The sequence below is a fragment of the Prunus dulcis genome, chromosome 7, assembly GCF_902201215.1.
Source record: "Prunus dulcis chromosome 7, ALMONDv2, whole genome shotgun sequence".
In the NCBI taxonomy this organism is placed as follows: Eukaryota; Viridiplantae; Streptophyta; class Magnoliopsida; order Rosales; family Rosaceae; genus Prunus; species Prunus dulcis.
The window spans coordinates 8,485,045-8,505,331 of record NC_047656.1 but is presented as its reverse complement, the minus strand read 5'-3'; the positions used below and the strand labels follow the sequence as shown (position 1 = coordinate 8,505,331).

The following is a 20,287-nucleotide window of genomic DNA, read 5'->3' as shown; positions in this document are numbered from 1 at the left end:
AAAAATCAATGTTATATATGCTTGATTTTCTTTTTATATATATGCTTGATTTCTTTTTTCTCACACAATAATTTTTTTGACATAAATGATATTGGAGGAAAATTCGAATTTAAGTGCTCGAGACAAAGATAATCAATTGAGCTACAAACCCTCTCGTCCTTTCATTTTTTTTCTTATGCATCAAAGAAAATAGTAAATACCATAGAATTCCCCACTTCAACATGCAAAAAGTAGACAAAATTTCCACATAAAAAAGATAAAGAAGGGGAAAAAGTGTAATGTTAACAATCCGAATTATTATATTCTTTGTATTGTACAAAAAAAGATTATTATATTTAGACAAAATTAATAATTAAAATAAAAAAAAGAAATTCCAAATAAGCAAAGAGCCAACATGGCCGGTGCCCCCGTCACCGGATCTTTGCCTTAAATAACGACTTTTTCTGTCTGCCAAGAAACCAAACTCACCTCTATCTCCCTGTCATTCCGTTTCGGTTTCGTTTCGTTTCGTTCGGTTGGTCTTCGTCGTCGTCATCATCATCTTCTTCATAATTCATTATTCATATTATTTCCATACCTTCTTTCTTTCTGTCTGAAACTCAGCTGTCTCTTTTTCTCTTTCTCTCTCTCTCTCCCCCTCTGTCTCTCTCTCTCTCTCTGTGAATTACAAATCTCAAAAGGCTTTACAAAAGTTAGAGAGAGAAGCGCACACACGCAGCACAATAATTCACTTTTCTTTCCAACTCTCTCTTTATTGCCAGCTCTGGTAGCTCGTCCTTCCCATACCCATTTCCCATCTCTCTCTCTCTCTCTCTCTCTCTCTCTCTCTCTCTCTCTCTCTCTCTCCCCACCACCGGCCATCATTAAATTACACACAGAGATCCCATTTCAGGTACGTCAATTCTCTCTCTGATCGATCACCTCCTCAGTTTTCATATTCTATTCAGCTCCATCAATACCAATTTTGCTGTATGTTATCTGGATCTCTATGTTTTTCACAATTCTTCCAGTTCTGCTCTCATGCTTATTTTGTTAGCAATTTTCATTTTTTGTTATCTGGGTCTTTACGGTTTTGTATTAAATTTAATGGGTTCTGATTGTTTTCGTTTATTTATGTATGTGTTGTGATCATTTGATCTGATGGACCATGTTGGTTTTTCTCCCTCTTGATTGCTTGTTACTTGTTTGATCATCTGGGCTTGTTGGTATTGTTTTATCTCACCTTTTCTTTTCATGAATTTTTCTTGATTTGAATTCGTCAAGAGCTTGAATCGGTTGAATTGAGATGATTGAGTAAGGGATTGACTAGAAGATCTTAATGATTAGCTCGGTATGTAAACTAATGTCAATGCCTTTTGATGAAACATTATCTGGATTCTTTCATATGGTAAAACTTTACTTTAATCTCACTCCATTTTGCCATTGTGTAATCAGGCACGTTCCTGATCAGTCTTATGTAGTATATCTGCTAAAAAATGTTGATATGGATTTGATACTAATTTAGTTGGCTGTCCTATTGCCATTACTGTTGTCATGTTGATCACAGTTACATTTCAGTTATTGGGTACTTTTTCACTTGTTGGAATACTGGAAGGACTTTGAAATCTGGGAAGCTATTTTCTGTGTGTTCTTGTTGAGTTGGATTCAGGAATGGTATGATCCAGACAAGATTGAGGATTCTTCTCATTAGTGGTTTCGGTAATTAGATACAAGGTTTCAGACTTATTTATATGGCATCTATACAACTAGCAGATGTTTCATGGATGGATTATATACACCCTATTTCAAAATATCAAATTTTTGTTATTTAGATAAACAAGAAGAGGAGCTGAGTTGGATTAGATGACCGTTGTTGGCTGAGAATTTACCAATGATTCTTCAGTATTTGTGTGTACTTGAAGCCAATGGTTTGAATAGGTTTGTGCTCCAAGTTGTATGGGCAAAACAGATAGAAAATATATTGTAATCCAATATGATATATATATATATATATATATGAACATAAACTTATATTAGAACGATTGGACCAACTTTGAGGCGAAACTTGTCATCTAGAAGCTTTTCCCATAGGAGTATATAAAATTAATTCATGATCATCTAAGTGTGAACTTCATAGGAAGGACCGCACTTACATGTCAAAACTAGTTTCATTATTATACAAAGATAGTAACATCTATATAGTAATTTCAAGGAGTATTTTTAGGTTAATTCGGGGCTCCACTTGTGGCACCAACGAGTAGATTGAAAGATGGGGAAATCTTAGGACAGCATGATCTGTGGCTGAAGTACTATGAAAAAGAATGGTGAAAAAAGGGGACATATTTCGAGAAATATGGTCAAGGCAGCAAACAGGGTGGAATTTAGGTATTTGTATCACAATGAATGGAAGGTTATCCATTAAAAGAAGTTACTAGGGACAAATTTTGAAGAGGAAGGTCTTGCGTAAAATGAGCAGAGGTGTTCTAAGTATTTTGAAAGCGTATGTGGACCAAATTCCAGCTATATGAGAAGCAAGAGATGTAAGCAATGAGTCGCTTATGAGAGTCAGATACGACCTAATGTGATTGGGAAATGCCTCTGGAAGAGAAGCCTGTGATACTAATGCGATTGGGAAATGCATTTTGAAATATTTTAATTGAGAAATAGTCCAAGGAAGGGGAGTCCATGAAAATAATGTTATCGGGAAATGTCTTTGGAAATATCTCACTTGAGAAATCAGTCAGGGAAGGGGAGGCTATAAAATGTTTCAAAGTCCAACTTGATTTCCTCTTTCATAGCTGAATATCTCAAGTGGAGTATCTTGAAAATCAGATCCAAGGTTCAATGGGAAAAACATAAGCTAGACCTTGATATAAAAAGACTGAGACATACTGATCAAGTTAGACAACCAAATTCCAAATACAGTGCAGCACTTGACCTTCGTTCTCTCTTCTAGCAAGCACTTGTGCCAGTCTGATGTGAAGTTATTTGTATACGAAAACAAGTTGTTAGTTTAGCTTTATGAGATATATAGTAAGGTGAGAAGTGGTAAGTGCTGGCAATTTAAACATATGATATTCTCATAGAGCTGAGATTTATTGGTGCTTCTCCATTGAAGTTCTGCTTTGAGTCTCAATGCTGATATTTGTACCAGTGATAAGAATTATTGAAGCATCTCTATCTAACTTTTGATTTGAGCATCAATGCTGATCTTTATACTATTCTTGAAAAATCAGGAAACTTAGTAGTTTAATTTTGGAAGCTCCTAAGTCTCAGACCTTGCACCTTTAGTTAATTTTTTTTTTTTCATTGTTTTTTGTTTTTTGTTCCTGCAGTGAACTCTTTTGGAATTTCTAGATACGCAATTCAAAGAAATTCTGCCTTTCTTGAAAGTAACATTCTTACAAAGGATTTCAGGCAATGTCTAGCTCTGCAAAAGCTTTGGATCCAGCGTTTCAGGGAGCAGGTCAAAGAGTGTATCCTTTTTATCATAGATGGTGACTCAATAAAAATGAGTCTGGGAGACAGTACTTTCTAAACGCTATAACAAATGAGACAAACAAACATCTTACTATTTTACTTCCACAACAGAAAAGTGATAGTGGCTTAAAATGAAATATGACCTAAAATATAATGGAATTGAGGCCAAGTTTCATGTAGCTGATCCCATATAGTTGAGTCAAGGTTTTGTTCTTATAGACAAAAAGTTAAAGTAGGTTGTAATTGGAGTCAGTTTTGGGCATATGTAATTTTAAATATCTTAAACATGTTATTTGAGGTTCTCAAACTTAACATATATTAGAGGGACTGAAATTTGGCGAATTGAGAATTTCCAGCCAGTTCCTTTGCCAAAATCTGAACATGGAAAATTCTATATGGGGGATTCTTATATAGTCTTGCAGGTTTGTCTTCAAATTTTCACTCTTTAATTATTTTCAATGCCACTATTTATGTTTTATTTTTCCTTGCAAGAATGCTGAAATAAAAACTAAATTTGTCAGTGTAACATTTTTATTTTGGGAAATGCACAAGTTCAATTTGTCTTGGGGTGAATGATAAGTTGATATCATGATTGAATAGCATTTTTGTTCACCCAATTTACTTGAGTGAAAGTTATGAAATCAGCTTCTGCTCTGGGGTTTAAAAGGTTTGATAAAAGTACGGTGCACATTTTTGCTCTCTACCAATACTTTTATCCACTGCCATTTTTTGCATGTTCCACCTTAAGAAAGGGGAAGGAGGGTAAGGAAGGGGGAAGGGGAAGATGAGGAATGGGTAAAGGACAGATTGAACTTTAGATTTCCTTCAAGGAGGCTTTTTTCATTCATATGTTTTCACTCGCTTATGTGTCATTTTGTAGACAACACAAAACAAAGGAGGTGCTTATCTCTATGACATACACTTCTGGATTGGGAAAGATACAAGTCAGGTGCGTTTCTCTGTGTGTGTGACACACACATGCATAAAGCTTGAACATGACTCGACTTTTTGGTATATTATATATAGGAGCAAGAGCTGACTTGAAAATATGGTTGCTTTATGTCGTGACTTCTTACTGTAGGATGAAGCTGGGACAGCAGCTATTAAAACTGTTGAACTAGATGCAGTTCTTGGAGGACGTGCAGTGCAACATAGAGAAATTCAAGGCCATGAATCTGACAAATTTTTGTCATACTTCAAACCTTGCATTATACCATTGGAAGGGGGTATTGCATCTGGATTTACAAAGGTTGAGGAAGAAGAATTTGAAACTCGATTGTATGTTTGCAAAGGAAAACGAGTTGTTAGAATGAAGCAGGTATCCTGTTCTGTTTACATGCGAGTTTAGAGGTCAATTAAGTTTCTTCGATGTAATTCTGCTGGAGGTTAAAGTGAATTCACCTTGCATTTTAATTCTGTAGGTTCCTTTTGCGCGTTCTTCACTGAATCATGATGATGTGTTCATCCTGGACACTGAGAATAAGGTCTTTCAGTTCAATGGAGCAAATTCCAATATCCAGGAAAGGGCGAAGGCTTTGGAAGTAATCCAGTTTTTGAAGGAAAAGTATCACGATGGGACCTGTGATGTTGCAATAGTTGGTAAGTGCATATACGGTATATCTCTGTATATATACAAGCCCACACAACTCTCACTGTGTTGCCTTTTCCTCTGGTATTGGAAAAGCCTGCTTTATCCAACCAGAATTGTTGCCTTACATGTTTACTATCTGTGCTGCCCATTCTCACCAGTTACTTATTTCATTTGTTGAAAATTATGTTCACCATGCCAGATGATGGGAAGCTAGATACAGAGTCCGACTCTGGTGAGTTCTGGGTCCTAATGGGCGGTTTTGCTCCGATTGGAAAGAAGGTAACCACTGAAGATGATGTAGTTCCAGAGGCCACTCCTCCTATACTTTATAGGTATTCTCATATTCCGTTACTTTTTTGGTCTAAAGTGTCGATTCTTTAGTAAATGGTAAATTCTCTCTCTCTCTCTCTCTCTCTCTCTCTCTCACACACACACACACACACTCAGTGCACTTTCACATGTCTGTGAAGTGTGCCCTTTGGATGTGTTTGCATTTGCATGTGGTAGGTGTGCATAGGAAGTATATTCTGATCTACAAACTCAAAACAGTGAGATTATCTTAATTTTCCCTCACACTTGTTTCTGGACTCAGTCTTGCTATAAGTCCTCATGCTTCACATAATATCTAATTGTTTCTGCAAGAGCCTCATATTGATTCTTTTGGGAAGGGGAATAATGGGTAGTAGAGGGAACACCTGGAGGGGGAAGTGTTTGGGAGATAAGGATTGAGGCAGAAGGGGGTTAGAAGTTGGAAGAGAGTTTGTTGTATGGAATGGTGCACTATGAGAAGCTGTGGCTCAAGATTCATCAGCATGGAGGCTGGAAAAGGTTGGGTGGGGAGATAGTGCTGGATTCTAGAGAGAAGGATCTCTCTTTAACCCTCTTTCCCCCATTCCCTTGTTGTTGTTAACACTTGTCAAAACTCTAGTTGGTTCCTTTTCAGAGCCTGAGATGTTGACTGGACCAAGAATTCATATAGTTATATTATTATTATTATTATTACCTTAGTGCATATAATTATCACTTGAAGGAAGTTCTAGTGGAAATGTCGGTATATATTGAGGAAACTGAAGTTTAAGGTAAAGAAACCTCAGTTTCCACTGACAGTCAAAAACAAAAATTTCACTGTTATGTTACCGAATTTTGGGGAAAATGTGGAAGGGTTCGCTTTCCACCAAGTTTCGGTGTGCTGAAAAACGAAGATATCAGCCAATATGTTAAACATTGGTATTATCCTCTTAAAGTTCTAACTTGTAATAACTGGTTTTTGAAGCATAACTGGTGGTGAAGTGAAGGCCGTAGAAGGTGAACTGTCCAAATCCTTGCTTGAAAACAACAAATGCTACTTACTGGACTGTGGTTCTGAGGTATTTGTTTGGGTTGGCCGGGTGACACAAGTGGAGGACAGAAAAGCTGTTAGCCAAACAGCTGAGGTAGTGACATGCATCTGTTTCTTCATGCTGGTGAGCATATGCATTTACAGTGATACATGTAAATATAACTCTGAATTTTTTCCTAGGAATTTCTTGCTAGTCAGAACAGACCAAAATCAACACGAATAACCCGGGTTATTCAAGGTTATGAGACACATTCATTCAAGTCCAACTTCGATTCTTGGCCATCAGGATCAGCAACTTCTGGTACTGAGGAGGGAAGAGGAAAAGTAGCAGGTAATTATAACTCATTTGTAAAGTACATAATAATACTTTCTGGTTAGCTTTATTTACTATTGTATATTTATGGTCTGCTAGCTTTGCTGAAGCAACAAGGCGTTGGTCTAAAGGGCATTGCAAAAAGTGCTTCCGTAACTGAGGAGGTCCCAACTTTGCTTGAAGGAGGTGGAAAGATGGAGGTCTAGTATATTTATCATGCCTCTAGTAATAACTTATTTAATTAGGTTTCTTTGTTGATATTTTGGAATATTGGATGTTTGGTTTTTTCAGGTATGGTTTATCAATGGTGGTGCCAAAACTCCTTTGCCTAAGGAGGATATTGGTAAATTTTATAGTGGAGATTGCTACATCATTCTTTACACGTACCACTCTGGTGATAGAAAAGAAGATTACTTTTTGTGCTGTTGGTTTGGAAAGGACAGTATTGAGGTAATTCACTATCCTGAAAGATTCAGTAAAGCAATGTTGATATTCTTGTTTAAGTGTGGTTTGTATATTCTGGAAGGGATTTCACCATCGTGAAAGATTTAGTACAGCAATGTTGGGATTCTTGGTCTAGGCTCTGTGTTTGTTCTCCTCTTTTGTCAAGCTATGTTTGTTCTCCTCTTTTGTCAAGCTATTCATGGTCAAACACTAGTTTTGACCATAAATAGGACTAGTCATGGCCTTGTTTCCAGTCCAATTATTTTTCTATCTTAATTTTCCTTTTATTGTGAAAGTGGCATTCTACATTTTTTTCTGTGCTCCATTGAGAAACCTCAGCATTACTGCTAAAGAATTTTTGTTATATAACCCATTTCAGGAGGACCAGAAAATTGCTTCTCATTTGGCTAACACGATGTCCAACTCACTGAAGGGAAGACCAGTTCAGGTATCGTATTATCTGTAGTCATGTTGGAAAATATGTCTTTTGGACTTGCATATAACAGGGGCTTCTTGCAGGGTCACTTATTTCAAGGAAAAGAGCCACCACAGTTAGTAGCACTCTTTCAGCCTATGGTGGTCCTGAAGGTATACTGTTTAGTCTTGTGAAAAAACTTCTCTTTCATATTAGGAATCTATATTCATACCAAAATGGTTTAGTATTATCCTTTTAATTTGATTGACTTCCACTTCAGGGTGGCTTGAGCTCTGCTTACAAAAAACATGTTGAGGAGAAAGGTTTGACGGATGAGACTTATACAGAGGATTGTGTTGCACTCTTTCGGTTATCTGGAACTTCCGTTCATAACAATAAAACAGTGCAAGTTGATGCGGTATGAATGAATTTATATGTTGTAATCACTTATCCTACATGACAATACACATTCCAATGACCTAGGGCATTCTTCACAAATTTTTGGGTAGTGACTTCAGATAGTGATAAGCAACTTACTTTATAACATTGCTTAGCTAACTTCATTGCTGGTTAGGTGGGGAGGACTCAATGCAACAAAATGTAGCGGGTTTCACATATGTCATGCATACTAAAACTATAAAAGCCAAAAAAACAGAAAAAACTGGCTACAAATTACCCTTGCACTCCCAATGTAGAAAATTACCCTTGCACTCCCAATGTAGAAAAATTTATCTGATTACTACTAGTATGCTTTCTTTAAAATTTTCTAAGGTGCAGATTGCTTTATGTGAGAGAAATATTCAATGGGATTGTTTTCACTTTTTTCTTTTGATTTCCTTTAAGCATATTGTTTCCTATTCTTCAGTTTCCCTTTCGAAGCTAGTCTTGGTTGGTCATTTATAATTTAACAAAGTGAATATGAATTTCTATTTTCAAGTTAATTTTAAATTATGGGTTGGGTTTTTTTATTTTTCATTATTTATTTATTTTTTATTTTTTTGAGAAGGTTTGGGTTTTGTGTCTTGCACTGTCAATGAATTATAAGTTTGTAACATTCAAATATTAAGCTTTTTATTAATTCAGGTTTAAGGATGAAGTCACTAAAGGAATTTACATAATGGATTTAACATGCTGTAATTGGGCAAGTGAGAGAAAGAGGGAGAGAATAATATTGAAGCTGGAGTGGAATAATGGTCCAAAAATTCTACATGCTGATTAGGTGGCTGCAGTTGAATTCTTTTGGCATGTGTTTCCTGTGATTGTTATATGTAGTAGGAAGGTTAAGATGAAACTACATGCTTCTGATAGAATGTTTTCTTTGCTATGTTTAGTTGGTGGACTTCTTCCACTGCTGGACATCATCTTCATACTTTTTGCTCTTTCTGAATAATCTCTGCTTCTTGTCAATATGTGTAATATAGATGTCATTTTTGTTTAGGTCGCAGCATCATTGAATTCTACCGAGTGTTTCCTTCTGCAATCTGGCTCCTCAATTTTCGCTTGGAATGGAAATCAATGCACCATTGAGCAGCAACAATTATTAGCAAAACTCGCAGAATTTTTGAAGGTATACTCTCAGTCGCGGTTCTAGCCTATGGCAGGCTGGGTTCATACCCGGCCGAAATTTGTGTTAAAAAAATATTACCCACTCTTCTCTCTCATCTCTCCTCTTTAGCCCAGTCCAAATTTTTGTTAAAAAAAAATATTACCTACAGTCTCCTCTCTATCTCTCTTTTTTCGTTCTTTTCCTTGTCTCTTCTCTCCCTCTCTTTTTTTTTTTTTCTTTCTTTTCCTTCTCTCATCTCTCCTCTTTTATTATTTTTTTTCCATTCTTTTTCTTCTATCTTCTCTCCTTTCTCTCTTCTTCTCTCCCTTTCTTATTTTCTTCCTTTTCCTTCTCTCTTTTTGTTAGAAAAATATTACCTACATTACTTATGATTATTAAATTTTTTTGTCTCGCACAAAGATAGCTATTTCAGAAATTACGGAACATGATTGATAGGGCTATGGAGCTCGAGGTAGAAAGCCAAAAACGGATGTCCTAATAGACGTTTATAAAAGGAAACAAGGGGAGAAATGAGGTCACAACTCGTTAAAAAAAAAAAAACTAGCTCCGCCAATTTTCTTCCTTCCCGTTTCTCTCGATATAAACATGGCTTTTTTAAAATTAATGTAGTCCCCTATTTTATCTTTCTTTAATGTGAAATAAATTTTTTTTTTCTATTTTTTTATTTTGGTTTTTATTTTAGTTTTTGTATTTGTAGATATAAATGCATTTGAGGGTAAGGCTTATTACGTCTCCCCTCACTATGTAATCTTTTTATGTTTATTAATGAAATTCACTCGTTTCGTCAAGTTTATTATATAAGTTTTGCCCAGTCGGCTTTCGAATCCTGGAACAGCCACTGTATACTCTTATAAAGTATTCTACTCTCTCTGGATCTTATGTGACATTATCTGCCTATGAAATTATTGTAGATTCATCATTCAGAAGAGTTATCCAAGTAGGCTTGGTAAAATATTTTAGTCAGGTTTTAATTAACAATGTTATACTGAGGACTGACATTGTTTCCACTTGTACAAGAATAAGATAATCGTCCAAGTAAAATTGATTAGGAATGTACATGATAGATGTTATACGTTGGATTGACACTATTTTCTATGTATGCTTATGCAGTTTCTCAATAGTCGTTGAATAATCACAGACCTTGAATTTCCAGTGTTGCCTTATATGCATTGTTTTTCTTTCTTTTTTTTTCATTTTTTGTTTTGCCAAAAGATACTCTGTTTTTCTATTTGGCCTTATGCGCCTTGCTAATACAGCCAGGAGTCACTTTAAAACATGCTAAAGAGGGAACTGAGAGCTCAGCCTTCTGGTTTGCTCTAGGAGGGAAACAAAGTTACACCAGTAATAAAGTTTCTCAGGAGATTGTCAGAGATCCCCACCTATTCACATTCTCATTCAACAAAGGTGGAAACTTCTGCTAATAATAAAATGCTACTTTAAGCTTTCCTCTTTGTTGAATTTACATTTGACATAAAATGATCTCTAAGTTGGATAATTTGTTTGTAAAGCTAGTTCCGTTCTAACTGTGTTTATTTTGATTGTTCCCGTTTCCATGTGGATTCCCCAGGAAAGTTTCAGGTGAGTTATATGACCTTTTTAAGAGTAATTGAAATTTCCTTCTTTTTTTTTTTTTTTTTTTTTTTACTGGCTTCTGATCTTTTTCTGTATTTAATTCAACAGGTGGAAGAAATTTACAACTTTACTCAAGATGATCTGTTGACAGAGGATATCCTTATACTTGACACGCATGCTGAAGTGTTTGTTTGGGTTGGTCAATGTGTAGACTTGAAAGAAAAGCAAAATGCTTTTGAAATTGGCAAGGTATGCCTTAATATTAACATTTTTCACATGTTTCCTTTTGTTGCATTATTCATTCATTATAAAAAGATTTGTGCAGAAATACATAGCGATGGCGGCATCTCTTGAGGGGCTGCCTCATAATGTACCATTATATAAAGTTACTGAAGGAAATGAACCTCGCTTCTTCACAATATACTTTGCATGGGATCATGCAAAAGCCACTGTATGTCCTAAAACAACACTCTCTCTCTCTCTCTCTCTCTCTCTCTCTCTCTCTCTCTCTATATATATATATATATATATATACATGGCCAGTCAGTGACTCAATGGGCCCTCTATATCCTGCAAGATGTTTTCCCACTCCTGAAGTTATATTATACCATTAATCCTCTTTTCTTTTTTCTTTTTTTTTTGGTAGGATTGTGGTTTTTATTTTTTCAATAGCACTAAGAAAAAATTTATTTCACCATGTGCATGCAAGGTTGAGATCTATGCAGTGCGTGCAATATACCCATATAGATAAATTTTAAGGAATTCTTAGTGTGAAGTAAGGAATAACGAAACACATTAAGTTCAATGTAACAATGTTTTTTGTAATTTGGAAGGATTTTTACCTTTTCTCTTCATTTTAACCCATTAGTTGAGATACACTAGTCTTTTGATCTAGAACCAAATCAAATGTTGGAAGCATGTGCAGAATGCAGAAAATGATAATTAAAAGTTCAAATCTAGAAAACGAGGGAAGTGATAAACTGCCTAGATGGGAAGATAATTGTTTTAGGGATCATTACGGTAATATCAGGAAGTTGATTCAAAGAGTTCATGGTGAAAGTATAGTGACTTTGAAGCATCTATAGTAGAATATCATGACTTATAAATATAGAGGTATATATATAGAAGTCTATCTTCTCAAAGAAAAGAAAAAAGTGCAGAAGTGTAATTTTGTAATAACATACTAGTCGATCAATGCTCTTTTTTTGTCTTTTTTCTTTTTTCTGGATAACGAAGTGTTGATTAAATTCTCATTGTGGTAACTGGTGGTGATCTACTTCATTCTTCAGTGGAATAATTGTGTTAGGGATCATCTAAAGTGCGATTAGATTCTGTAACTCTTGGTAGCGCATTTGTGATGCCAGAATTTTGGTTATGTGTGTTAGAGGCAGAGTGTCCAAATTAGTTTGTGATGTAAGAATTACTTTGATTAGTAAACTGTAAAGGAAAATGGGGTAATGTGTTTAAAAAGGCTGTGGATATTAACTGCTTTAGTTCAAAGTAATTTATTATGGATTGATTATTCTAGTGTGTTCTATATATATTTTCCTTACAATATGTATACTAAACTGTAGGTTCAAGGAAACTCATTCCAAAAGAAGGTGTCAATTCTCTTTGGGATTGGCCATGCTGTGGAGGTAAGCAATCTATATTATCAAACATGTTGCGGTGTAATCTCCTCTGATACGTTTGTGCAAAATGCTTTGTAATAAATTGTCTAGTATATACAAGGGATCCATGACCATATTATGTCCAAAGATTCTCGCAACCCCATTCATAGTCCTTCAATAAATAAAAAACATAGGCTATACAGTTCTAGGGGTTCACCTTATAATTCAATATTCCTACCAGCACCTCTTCAATCTATTAAACTAAAAGAAAAAAACAATAAATCTCTGTTAACTATGCTAAATACCTCTGGGTATTATAAAGTTGCAATATGGTAAGGAAGTGGAATACTCTAAGGCTTCAAGCTTTCGTTTTCTTCCTCATTTTTTTGGACCCAAGCAGCCCATTTGGAGGGGGTGGGGTTTAGGGTTCTGGAATGATGATTGAAGTGGTGAGTTTGTAGACAGATCTCATGTGCTCAGCTCACTCTATTGGAACTTCTTAAATTACAAGTTGATTACTGAAATCATGTTTTATTTATAACAGTTTGAAATGATTTAACTACATTAAGGGTAGAAATCTATCAAATTTCTTAATTTTTTTTTAGCATTACCATATATTATCCTTCTGTAATTCACGGAGAAAGGATCCCTGTTGCTGACCCAGGACAAGTCCAGTGGGAATCAAGGAGGACCAAGGCAAAGAGCTGAAGCCTTAGCTGCTTTATCATCTGCATTCAATCCATCCTCCGGAAAATCATCCCATACGGTAATTAAAATTGGTTGTGCCAGTAGTTCGTTCCATGAATCAATACTAGTCTTGCTTTATTGTTTTTGTTTCTCAGCACCTCTTTGTTTTTATATTCTTTTATGATCCATGCTCAATAAGATTGTCTGTTACATGATGATGATTTGGAATGTGTTCCAAGGCCTCATATTCAATAATTCAACTTCCATGCAATCACAGGGCCAGGATAAGTCCAACGGATCGAGTGAAGGAGGACCAAGGCAAAGAGCAGAAGCTTTAGCTGCTTTATCTTCTGCATTTAGTTCATCCTCTGGAACCAAACCTTCTCTTCCCAAGCCTTCTGCAACAGGTCAAGGATCACAAAGAGCTGCAGCAGTTGCTGCGCTTTCAAATGTTCTTAAAGCTGAAAAGACTAAGCTAACACCCGATGCCTCTCCTGTGCAAAGTCCTCCCTCAGAAACTAGTGCTTCTGGTAAGGAAAGAAGAAATACTTCTGATTACCTACATGAAATTCTATGCATGTTAGAGAATGGTTCTTTCTGTAATTTCTTTTATGCTGACCCCAATAAAAGCCACTAGTCCTGCATGGTGAGTTTCATTGTTGTTATACATCTCTCTTAAGCATACTCTCTCTTTTTTCCCCTTTTGATTGAATGGCGGTGTGTTTTATTCTGTATTTACATCATTTGTAAGGAAATTGAATGAGGGTTATTGTTCTTTCTTTTGGTTGTCAAGTTAGTGGTAGGGGTGCTATTTTAAAATTCAATTTTGATAGATATCTGGAATTGTGACTTATATCTCTCCAATGCTTTCTACTTCGTACAATGGTGACCTGTAAATCATTTTCTTCTCTGTTAGACAACATAGTTGACCCCTACTTTTGAGTTATATAAGATAATTTAGAAGGCTGTAAACCAACAAAGTGCAAGCTCTATTTTTGCCGATTGATCTATAGTGAAAATCAATGCTTGTGATGTTCTCCAATGCTGCTCTCCTCCCCTCCTCCTCCTTTTCTCTTCAGTAAATTTTTTTTAAACTAGGAATTAGTCCTAAGCATAATAGATGCTAGCCCTAACCTCAGATCTGTTGCTTCTTGACAATTTTGACTTTGTCTTTGTTCTCGTGAATCTGAAACTGTATAACTTTTGTTACACTTGGGTACTTGCAGCTGAAGCAAAAAGTGAAAATGCTTTCTCTGAAACAGATGGTTCTCAGGAAGTTCCTGAAGTCAAGGAGACTGGTGAAGCACCTGCATCTGAAAGCAATGGGGATGATTCAGAACCAAAGCAAGAGACAGTGCAGGATGAGATTGATAGTGAAAGTAGTCTAAGTACTTTCAGTTATGACCAACTAAGGGCTAAATCGGAAAATCCAGTAACCGGCATTGATTTTAAGAGAAGAGAGGTTGGTCTTTTGTGAATCTTTTCATTTCATCAGTATATGTTTTGAAATCATAGTGACATTTCCTCTGTTTGGTTTTCAGGCTTATCTATCAGATGAGGAGTTTCAGACCATATTTGGGATGATGAAAGATGCATTCTATCAACAGCCAAAATGGAAGCAAGACATGCAGAAGAAGAAAGCTGATTTGTTTTAGAGGCCGAAATTCGTTAGAATGAGTGCTTTTTCTGTGTTTATTTGCCTCCTAACTTACAATTCATTCATTTTGATCAATTCTTCTCTGTGGGGGTAATTGTGGGTTTTCTGGTACGTGATGGTGGTGCCTGGATTTCTGTCTAGCACTTTGCTCTTGATGAACATAGCGTTGTGGTTAGTATCGTTATTGATTGAGATGCTGCCTAAAGAGTGATTTTTATCTTATTTTTCCTTTCTTAACTGCTGCTGGCTCTTGTAGTGATCACAGATGATAGTCTTATGGACAGCACGCAGGTCAAATTCTTTTATTTGCTCCATATGTATTTCATTTTGGGGTTTCCCAACTATTTTTTTTATTTTATTTTTTAGTTTGTTAAAAGGGGGGTTGTATATGTAATACATTTGTATTTTATATACTTGTGACCATTATAAAGGAATGGGAAATTGCTTGTGGTTTGCAATTTATTGGGATTATACATTGAAACTTGTTGCTTATATTTTTATGAAAATAAAATCATCTCTAAACATATTAGATAAGAAGTTATAATTAATGGCATGTTTATTTATTGGAATGGGTATGAGAAGAAAAGAAACTATTTCAATATCTGACTTCTCTGCGATTACTAGACATAATCAACCAAAAAATATATGGGTCTTACCTTAAAATTAGTAGTTGATCCAACCAATTCCTAACTTTTTGTATGTACTAAGTTCTCCGATTTCTTACTTGGCAATGTTTTGTTGACCACTTTAATTCAAGGTGTATTTTCACCGTCCTTAATACTTGACACGTGTTCATAGACATAATCATAGTTAACTTCTTACTTCGTATTTATGAAATCATGGTTATGTATCAAGTGTTGAAAATAGTGAATATAAAGCTCCCATAATTGTTTGGGATAACGAGAGTTCCCGAGAATGATATTGAATTTGCATAATGTTATTATATTGGTTTTTTGAAAAGAAAAAAAAAACATTATAATTGTAAAATCCCAGAGAAAAAAAACCTTTGCAACCCACTCCAAAAAAATTCTCCAAATATCAGGTTTTCAATTACAAAAGGGATGTAACACATGATCATTAAAACCTGGTTGAAGGTTGAAAATAACCTTGCTTACCTCTCCTAAGTCCATACATTTTCCAAGATGATTTCTTCTCAAAAATGAAGTCCATAGCCGTCATGATAGCTGTTCAAATATTGTACACGGTTCTGAATATTTTGTATAAACTAGCATCCCAGGATGGGATGAACCTGACCATCCTGGTGGCGTACAGAATGTTGTTTGGTGCTGCTACAATGGTAGAAATGTATCTTCCTGCCTCTTAATCATTTCATTTTAGGCTGATCTCACTACAGATTGCAATTAATATTATAGTTATTCTCAATTTACAGAGACGACATAACAAACCTAACATGGATGGTACTGCTGAAAGCTTTTCTCTGCAGGCTACTTGGGTAACTAATTTTTATTATTCGTGTTAAGAGCCTAGTTCTAACTTCAACAACATATGTTGTGGCCATGTTAAATCTTGTTCCAGCCATGACCTTTATTCTCACCTTATTTTTCGAGTAAGGCTCTTTTCAGCCATGACCAAATTAATCTCAACGACAAGATTATGTTAAAAGTTAAATCAAACGCATTAAAACCAAACCTAAAAATATCCCGAAATTTATCCGTTAACCTTGATTTAATTCTCATAATACAAGAGTATTAAACAACTTAAGCTATGCAAATTAAACATTATCCTAGACGATAGACCCCAGCTGCTCACAAGGTCTGAAGACTCTGAACCATGTTGTTTATTTGAGTTCAAAATACTTAACATTCATATCATCAGGGAAGAAGCAGAATCTTTCCAATGTGCTTGCTGCTTTCCATGAGCCGGTGAGCCTCTGCTGCTTTAGATAATGGAAAATACTTGTAGACCACAGGTTTCACCTTGCCAGCCACAATTGCAGGCCACACATTGTTTTCCACCTCCCTAACAATCGCTGCTTTGTTTTCTGGACTTCTGTATCGCAAGCCGGCAGCTTGGATGGTAAGGCGCTTCGAAAGCACAATACGAAGATCTATTTCTGTAACAGCACCACCCATCGTCCCAATAACAAAAAGCCTCCCATCAAAACTTAAGCTGTCAAGGTTCTGCCGAAAGTACTCTGCCCCTATGATATCCAAGATAACATCAACACCCTTGCCACCCGTTTCTTCCTTTACCCGCTCAACAAAATCCTCCGTCTTGTAATTGATGCATAAATCAGCTCCAAGATTCTTGCAAAAAGCCAACTTTTCCTTACTTCCTGCTGTGACAAACACCTTTGCTCCCCAGTATTTAGCTATCTGAATTGCAAATGTACCAATTCCACTGGAGCCCCCATGAACCAAAAATGTTTCGCCAGCAGATAGCCTACTCATCATAAACACAGTCGACCAAACAGTGCATGAAACCTCGGGAAAACTAGCAGCATCCTGCAAAGAAACACCAGGTGGAGCAAGAAGGACTTGTCCAGCTGGAACTGCCACCTTCTCAGCATACCCTCCTCCGCTAAGAAGAGCACACACCTTGTCACCGACTTGCCAGTATGACACTTGCTTCCCAACGGCCTCAATGGTTCCAGAACATTCAAGACCCAGGTATGGGCTGGAACCTGGGGGTGGTGGGTACATGCCCTTCCTCTGAAGAATGTCGGCTCGGTTCAGCGCCGTGGCCTCAACTTTTATTAGGACCTCATCGCCTTTGAGTTCTGGGTCTTCAACTTCTTGTCGTTGGAGGACCTCCGGTCCACCTGGAGTGGTTATCACTACAGCCTTCATTGATGCTGGACTCTTTCTCTCTCTCTCTCTCTCTCTCTCTCTCTTGGACTTGATCTTCCACTGAAGGGGGCTCCACAAATGATTCCTAAGTAAAAAGGACGAAATACAAGCGTGATGAAAGAATACATCATGGATTCAATAATACAAATCCAAGACCTCATCTATAACTCCTGATAAATTAGAATAGCCCATGAGTTTATTGTCTAGGAATATAAAAGTTTTGAAAGGCCAGTAATTTGTAATATATGCAATATGGACCAGTTATTTCTATAATTCGGAAAGAGAACAAAAATAGGGAGAAAATGCACCTCAACATTCTGAAAGGAAGTAGTCTAATGAATAGAGAGAACCCAAACAACACTAAGACCCACTGAAAAACCATAACTACAGAACTCAACCAAAAGAATGGGGCAGCTTGGGTTTGATTTGGTGGTTTCAGTGAGGATTGAGGTGTGGGGATGTACTCAAAAAGATTACAGGTTTTTAACTGGAAACATAAAATAATAAAAGAAAACCTTTGCACTTGCGTTATCCAATACAGTTCTCTAAATTTGTAGGACTAAATAATCCTATCCACTTCAAACAATCCTCCCAAATTCCTCCCTGTTGCATCAGCAAAGCAACTTCCTCGTTTTATCATCCATGAAAGGCATCAACTGCATATTTACAAAGAACTCTTTACATAAATAATTCTGAATGGACTTTTAAGAAACCATTGACAATCTCTCAGTCTCACACAAACCAATCTTCCTCCAAACCACCATTTCCTAAACAAAACTTTATTTCTCACTCCTCTTTATGTCCTATATAGTCTATATTAGACTTGTAAATTTAAATTTCAGCTCAAACTCTGAGTTCCTGATTACCAAACCTTTTATGATCTAATCTATGACTTCAAAAAAAAAAAAAAAAAAAAAACTTGGGAGAAGGGATGTGTTGGTTTCGAACTAAGCAACTAAGATCAAGTAACACTTAAACTAGAAATGTGGACTTTATTATGAGAAAAGAGAGTAAGCAGCTGCCACTGTTTAAAAAATTAATTTTGCTTTTTCAACAGAAACCTTAAAAAAATTTATAGTTCGACCAATTTTTCTTCAAACTCCACTGAAAATTGAAACTGACACTGATATATATATATATATCTGTATAAATAACATATATACCCAAAATTAAATAGATAAGAAAAAATTATTCCCACTTTGAGATTATAACTAAGAAATGAGACTATAAACATGAAGGAAAAAAAAAAAACTATGATGTCAAAGAAGAAATACCTTTTGGCCCTTTGGAAGCAATTCAAGGCTGAAAGATTGGGTTGAAACTGCCAAACTGGGAAAATAAGTGGGAATGTGAGGCTGTCACTGAAAGAACAAACAACTGATTCAACTGAAGAAGAAGGCAACAACACAGGTGAAGAACCCAACAAGGGAGGTTCACGGATAAGCTAAGCTAAGCCTGCGTAATAGACTGGGCTTCTGGTTGGGGAAGTCTAGGCAAGCAAGCCTGAAATTGATTGATGGGCTAGTAGGGTTTTTGATAGGCAGCTGGGCTTTGAAGAAGCCTACCCCAATTTGCGTAGAACTCACATACCTGTTGATTCCATATGTGATTGTAAACGTATTAAATAAATAAAAAATTCATGAAACTGAATGTTTCCAACACCCATTTGTTAATAATCACAGGAGAAGTCATGAATGAAGATAATTCCAATATAGTTTATTAGGATTATATTTCTTTTCTTTTTTTGTACAGATATTGTGTAATTAAGTTTTTATCTTGTTGCCTAGTTTGACCCTACTAGGGTTACATCCTTGTACTATAAATACATTCTTTTGGAGAATGAAATAGAACCTGAAAAATATTCTACCCATATTATTTGACTTGGCATCAGAGCCAACTTTTCTGGTGACCTGTGTATTGTGCCCACCCGTGTTCTATACCCATTTTTTTTTCTCTACATGTGCCGTGTGCGCCCTCTTGGGTTTGTGTGTTGTGTTGTCGTGTTCGTGTCATTCCTATGTTCGTGCATCTGCCGTATTTGTGCCTTTGCTGTGTTCCGCTGCGTACTCTGCTGTGTTCGTGCCTGTCTTCTTGCATCTGCCGTATTTGTGCCTCTGCTGTGTTCCGTTGTATACTCTACCGTGATCTGTTGAGTTTCTGCTGCACTCATGGGTGATAACTCCATTATTGGTGCTGTTGCTGCTGCCTCTGCAAATTTGTGTGTTTATGATTCTATTCCAGGTATTGGCTCTAATACTTGGATAATTGACACTGGTGCTTCTGATCATATGACTTATGATGCTAAATTTTTTGATGAGTTGTCTAGTAACACCCGTGACCCATATACTGTTCAAAGTTGCAGTGTCAAAGACAAACAACAAATTTGGTTATGGCATCGTCGCTTAGGACACCCGTCATTTGGCTACCTTAAGCGTCCGTTTCCATCTTTATTCCACTCTTGTGATGAGTCCAGTTTTAAGTGTGAGACATGTATTTTGGCCAAGAGTCATCGCACTGTGTTTCCTTTGAGTGACAGTAAAGCGGCAAAGCCTTTTGATTTAGTGCATTCTGATGTGTGGGGTCCGGCTCGCGTTACTTCAAACGGATTTCGTTGGTTCGTCACATTTATTGATGATTGTACCCGACTCACTTGGGTTTTCTTGCTGAAAAATAAACATGATGTTGCTTCCATCCTTCCAGAGTTCTGTACTCTGGTGTCTACTCAGTTTCATGCTCGGGTCAAAGTATTCCGGACTAATAACGGAGACGAATATGTGAATAACACTTTGGCATCTTTCTTCTTTGCTCAAGGTATTATTCACC

The 20,287-nt window shown here is 36.4% G+C and overlaps 2 protein-coding genes across 5 annotated transcripts; one reads left to right on the top strand and one right to left on the bottom strand.

The window, feature by feature from the left end:
- Positions 1 to 432: 432 nt before the first annotated feature.
- On the top strand, positions 433 to 15,135 carry LOC117635954 (villin-3-like). Of its 4 annotated transcripts, XM_034370350.1 has the most exons (25): positions 462 to 892; positions 1,264 to 1,330; positions 3,315 to 3,455; positions 3,782 to 3,881; positions 4,340 to 4,408; positions 4,541 to 4,777; positions 4,881 to 5,058; positions 5,250 to 5,382; positions 6,324 to 6,483; positions 6,570 to 6,720; positions 6,802 to 6,902; positions 6,994 to 7,152; positions 7,526 to 7,594; positions 7,666 to 7,734; positions 7,842 to 7,979; positions 9,000 to 9,128; positions 10,385 to 10,532; positions 10,696 to 10,706; positions 10,809 to 10,949; positions 11,026 to 11,151; positions 12,275 to 12,337; positions 12,975 to 13,076; positions 13,275 to 13,527; positions 14,224 to 14,459; positions 14,539 to 15,135. In XM_034370350.1, exons 3-25 carry the CDS (start codon positions 3,400 to 3,402, stop codon positions 14,650 to 14,652), a joined length of 2,943 nt encoding a protein of 980 aa, XP_034226241.1. In that variant the 5' UTR covers positions 462 to 892; positions 1,264 to 1,330; positions 3,315 to 3,399; the 3' UTR covers positions 14,653 to 15,135. The 4 variants fall into 4 exon arrangements, with proteins under 4 accessions (XP_034226240.1, XP_034226241.1, XP_034226243.1 ...); XM_034370349.1 differs by lacking the exon at positions 1,264 to 1,330 and having other exon boundaries at positions 433 to 892; XM_034370352.1 differs by lacking the exon at positions 1,264 to 1,330 and having other exon boundaries at positions 3,397 to 3,455; positions 14,260 to 14,459.
- Positions 15,136 to 16,292: 1,157 nt separating this feature from the next.
- LOC117634471 (quinone oxidoreductase PIG3-like) lies at positions 16,293 to 19,044 on the bottom strand. The gene is made up of 2 exons (XM_034368604.1): positions 18,739 to 19,044; positions 16,293 to 17,549 (listed from the first exon to the last, which is right to left on the bottom strand). Exon 2 carries the CDS (start codon positions 17,462 to 17,464, stop codon positions 16,487 to 16,489), a length of 978 nt encoding a protein of 325 aa, XP_034224495.1. The 5' UTR covers positions 17,465 to 17,549; positions 18,739 to 19,044; the 3' UTR covers positions 16,293 to 16,486.
- Between the last annotated feature and the right edge of the window lie 1,243 nt (positions 19,045 to 20,287).

Excerpts from the sequence above, each read along its gene's own strand:
- LOC117635954 (XM_034370349.1), top strand. The coding sequence starts at position 3,400 with ATGTCTAGCTCTGCAAAAGCTTTGGATCCAGCGTTTCAGGGAGCAGGT. Across the intron at positions 7,980-8,999 it reads AAACAGTGCAAGTTGATGCG|GTCGCAGCATCATTGAATTC; the intron begins GTATGAATGAAT and ends ATTTTTGTTTAG. Across the intron at positions 10,950-11,025 it reads ATGCTTTTGAAATTGGCAAG|AAATACATAGCGATGGCGGC; the intron begins GTATGCCTTAAT and ends AGATTTGTGCAG.
- LOC117634471 (XM_034368604.1), bottom strand. The coding sequence starts at position 17,464 with ATGAAGGCTGTAGTGATAACCACTCCAGGTGGACCGGAGGTCCTCCAA.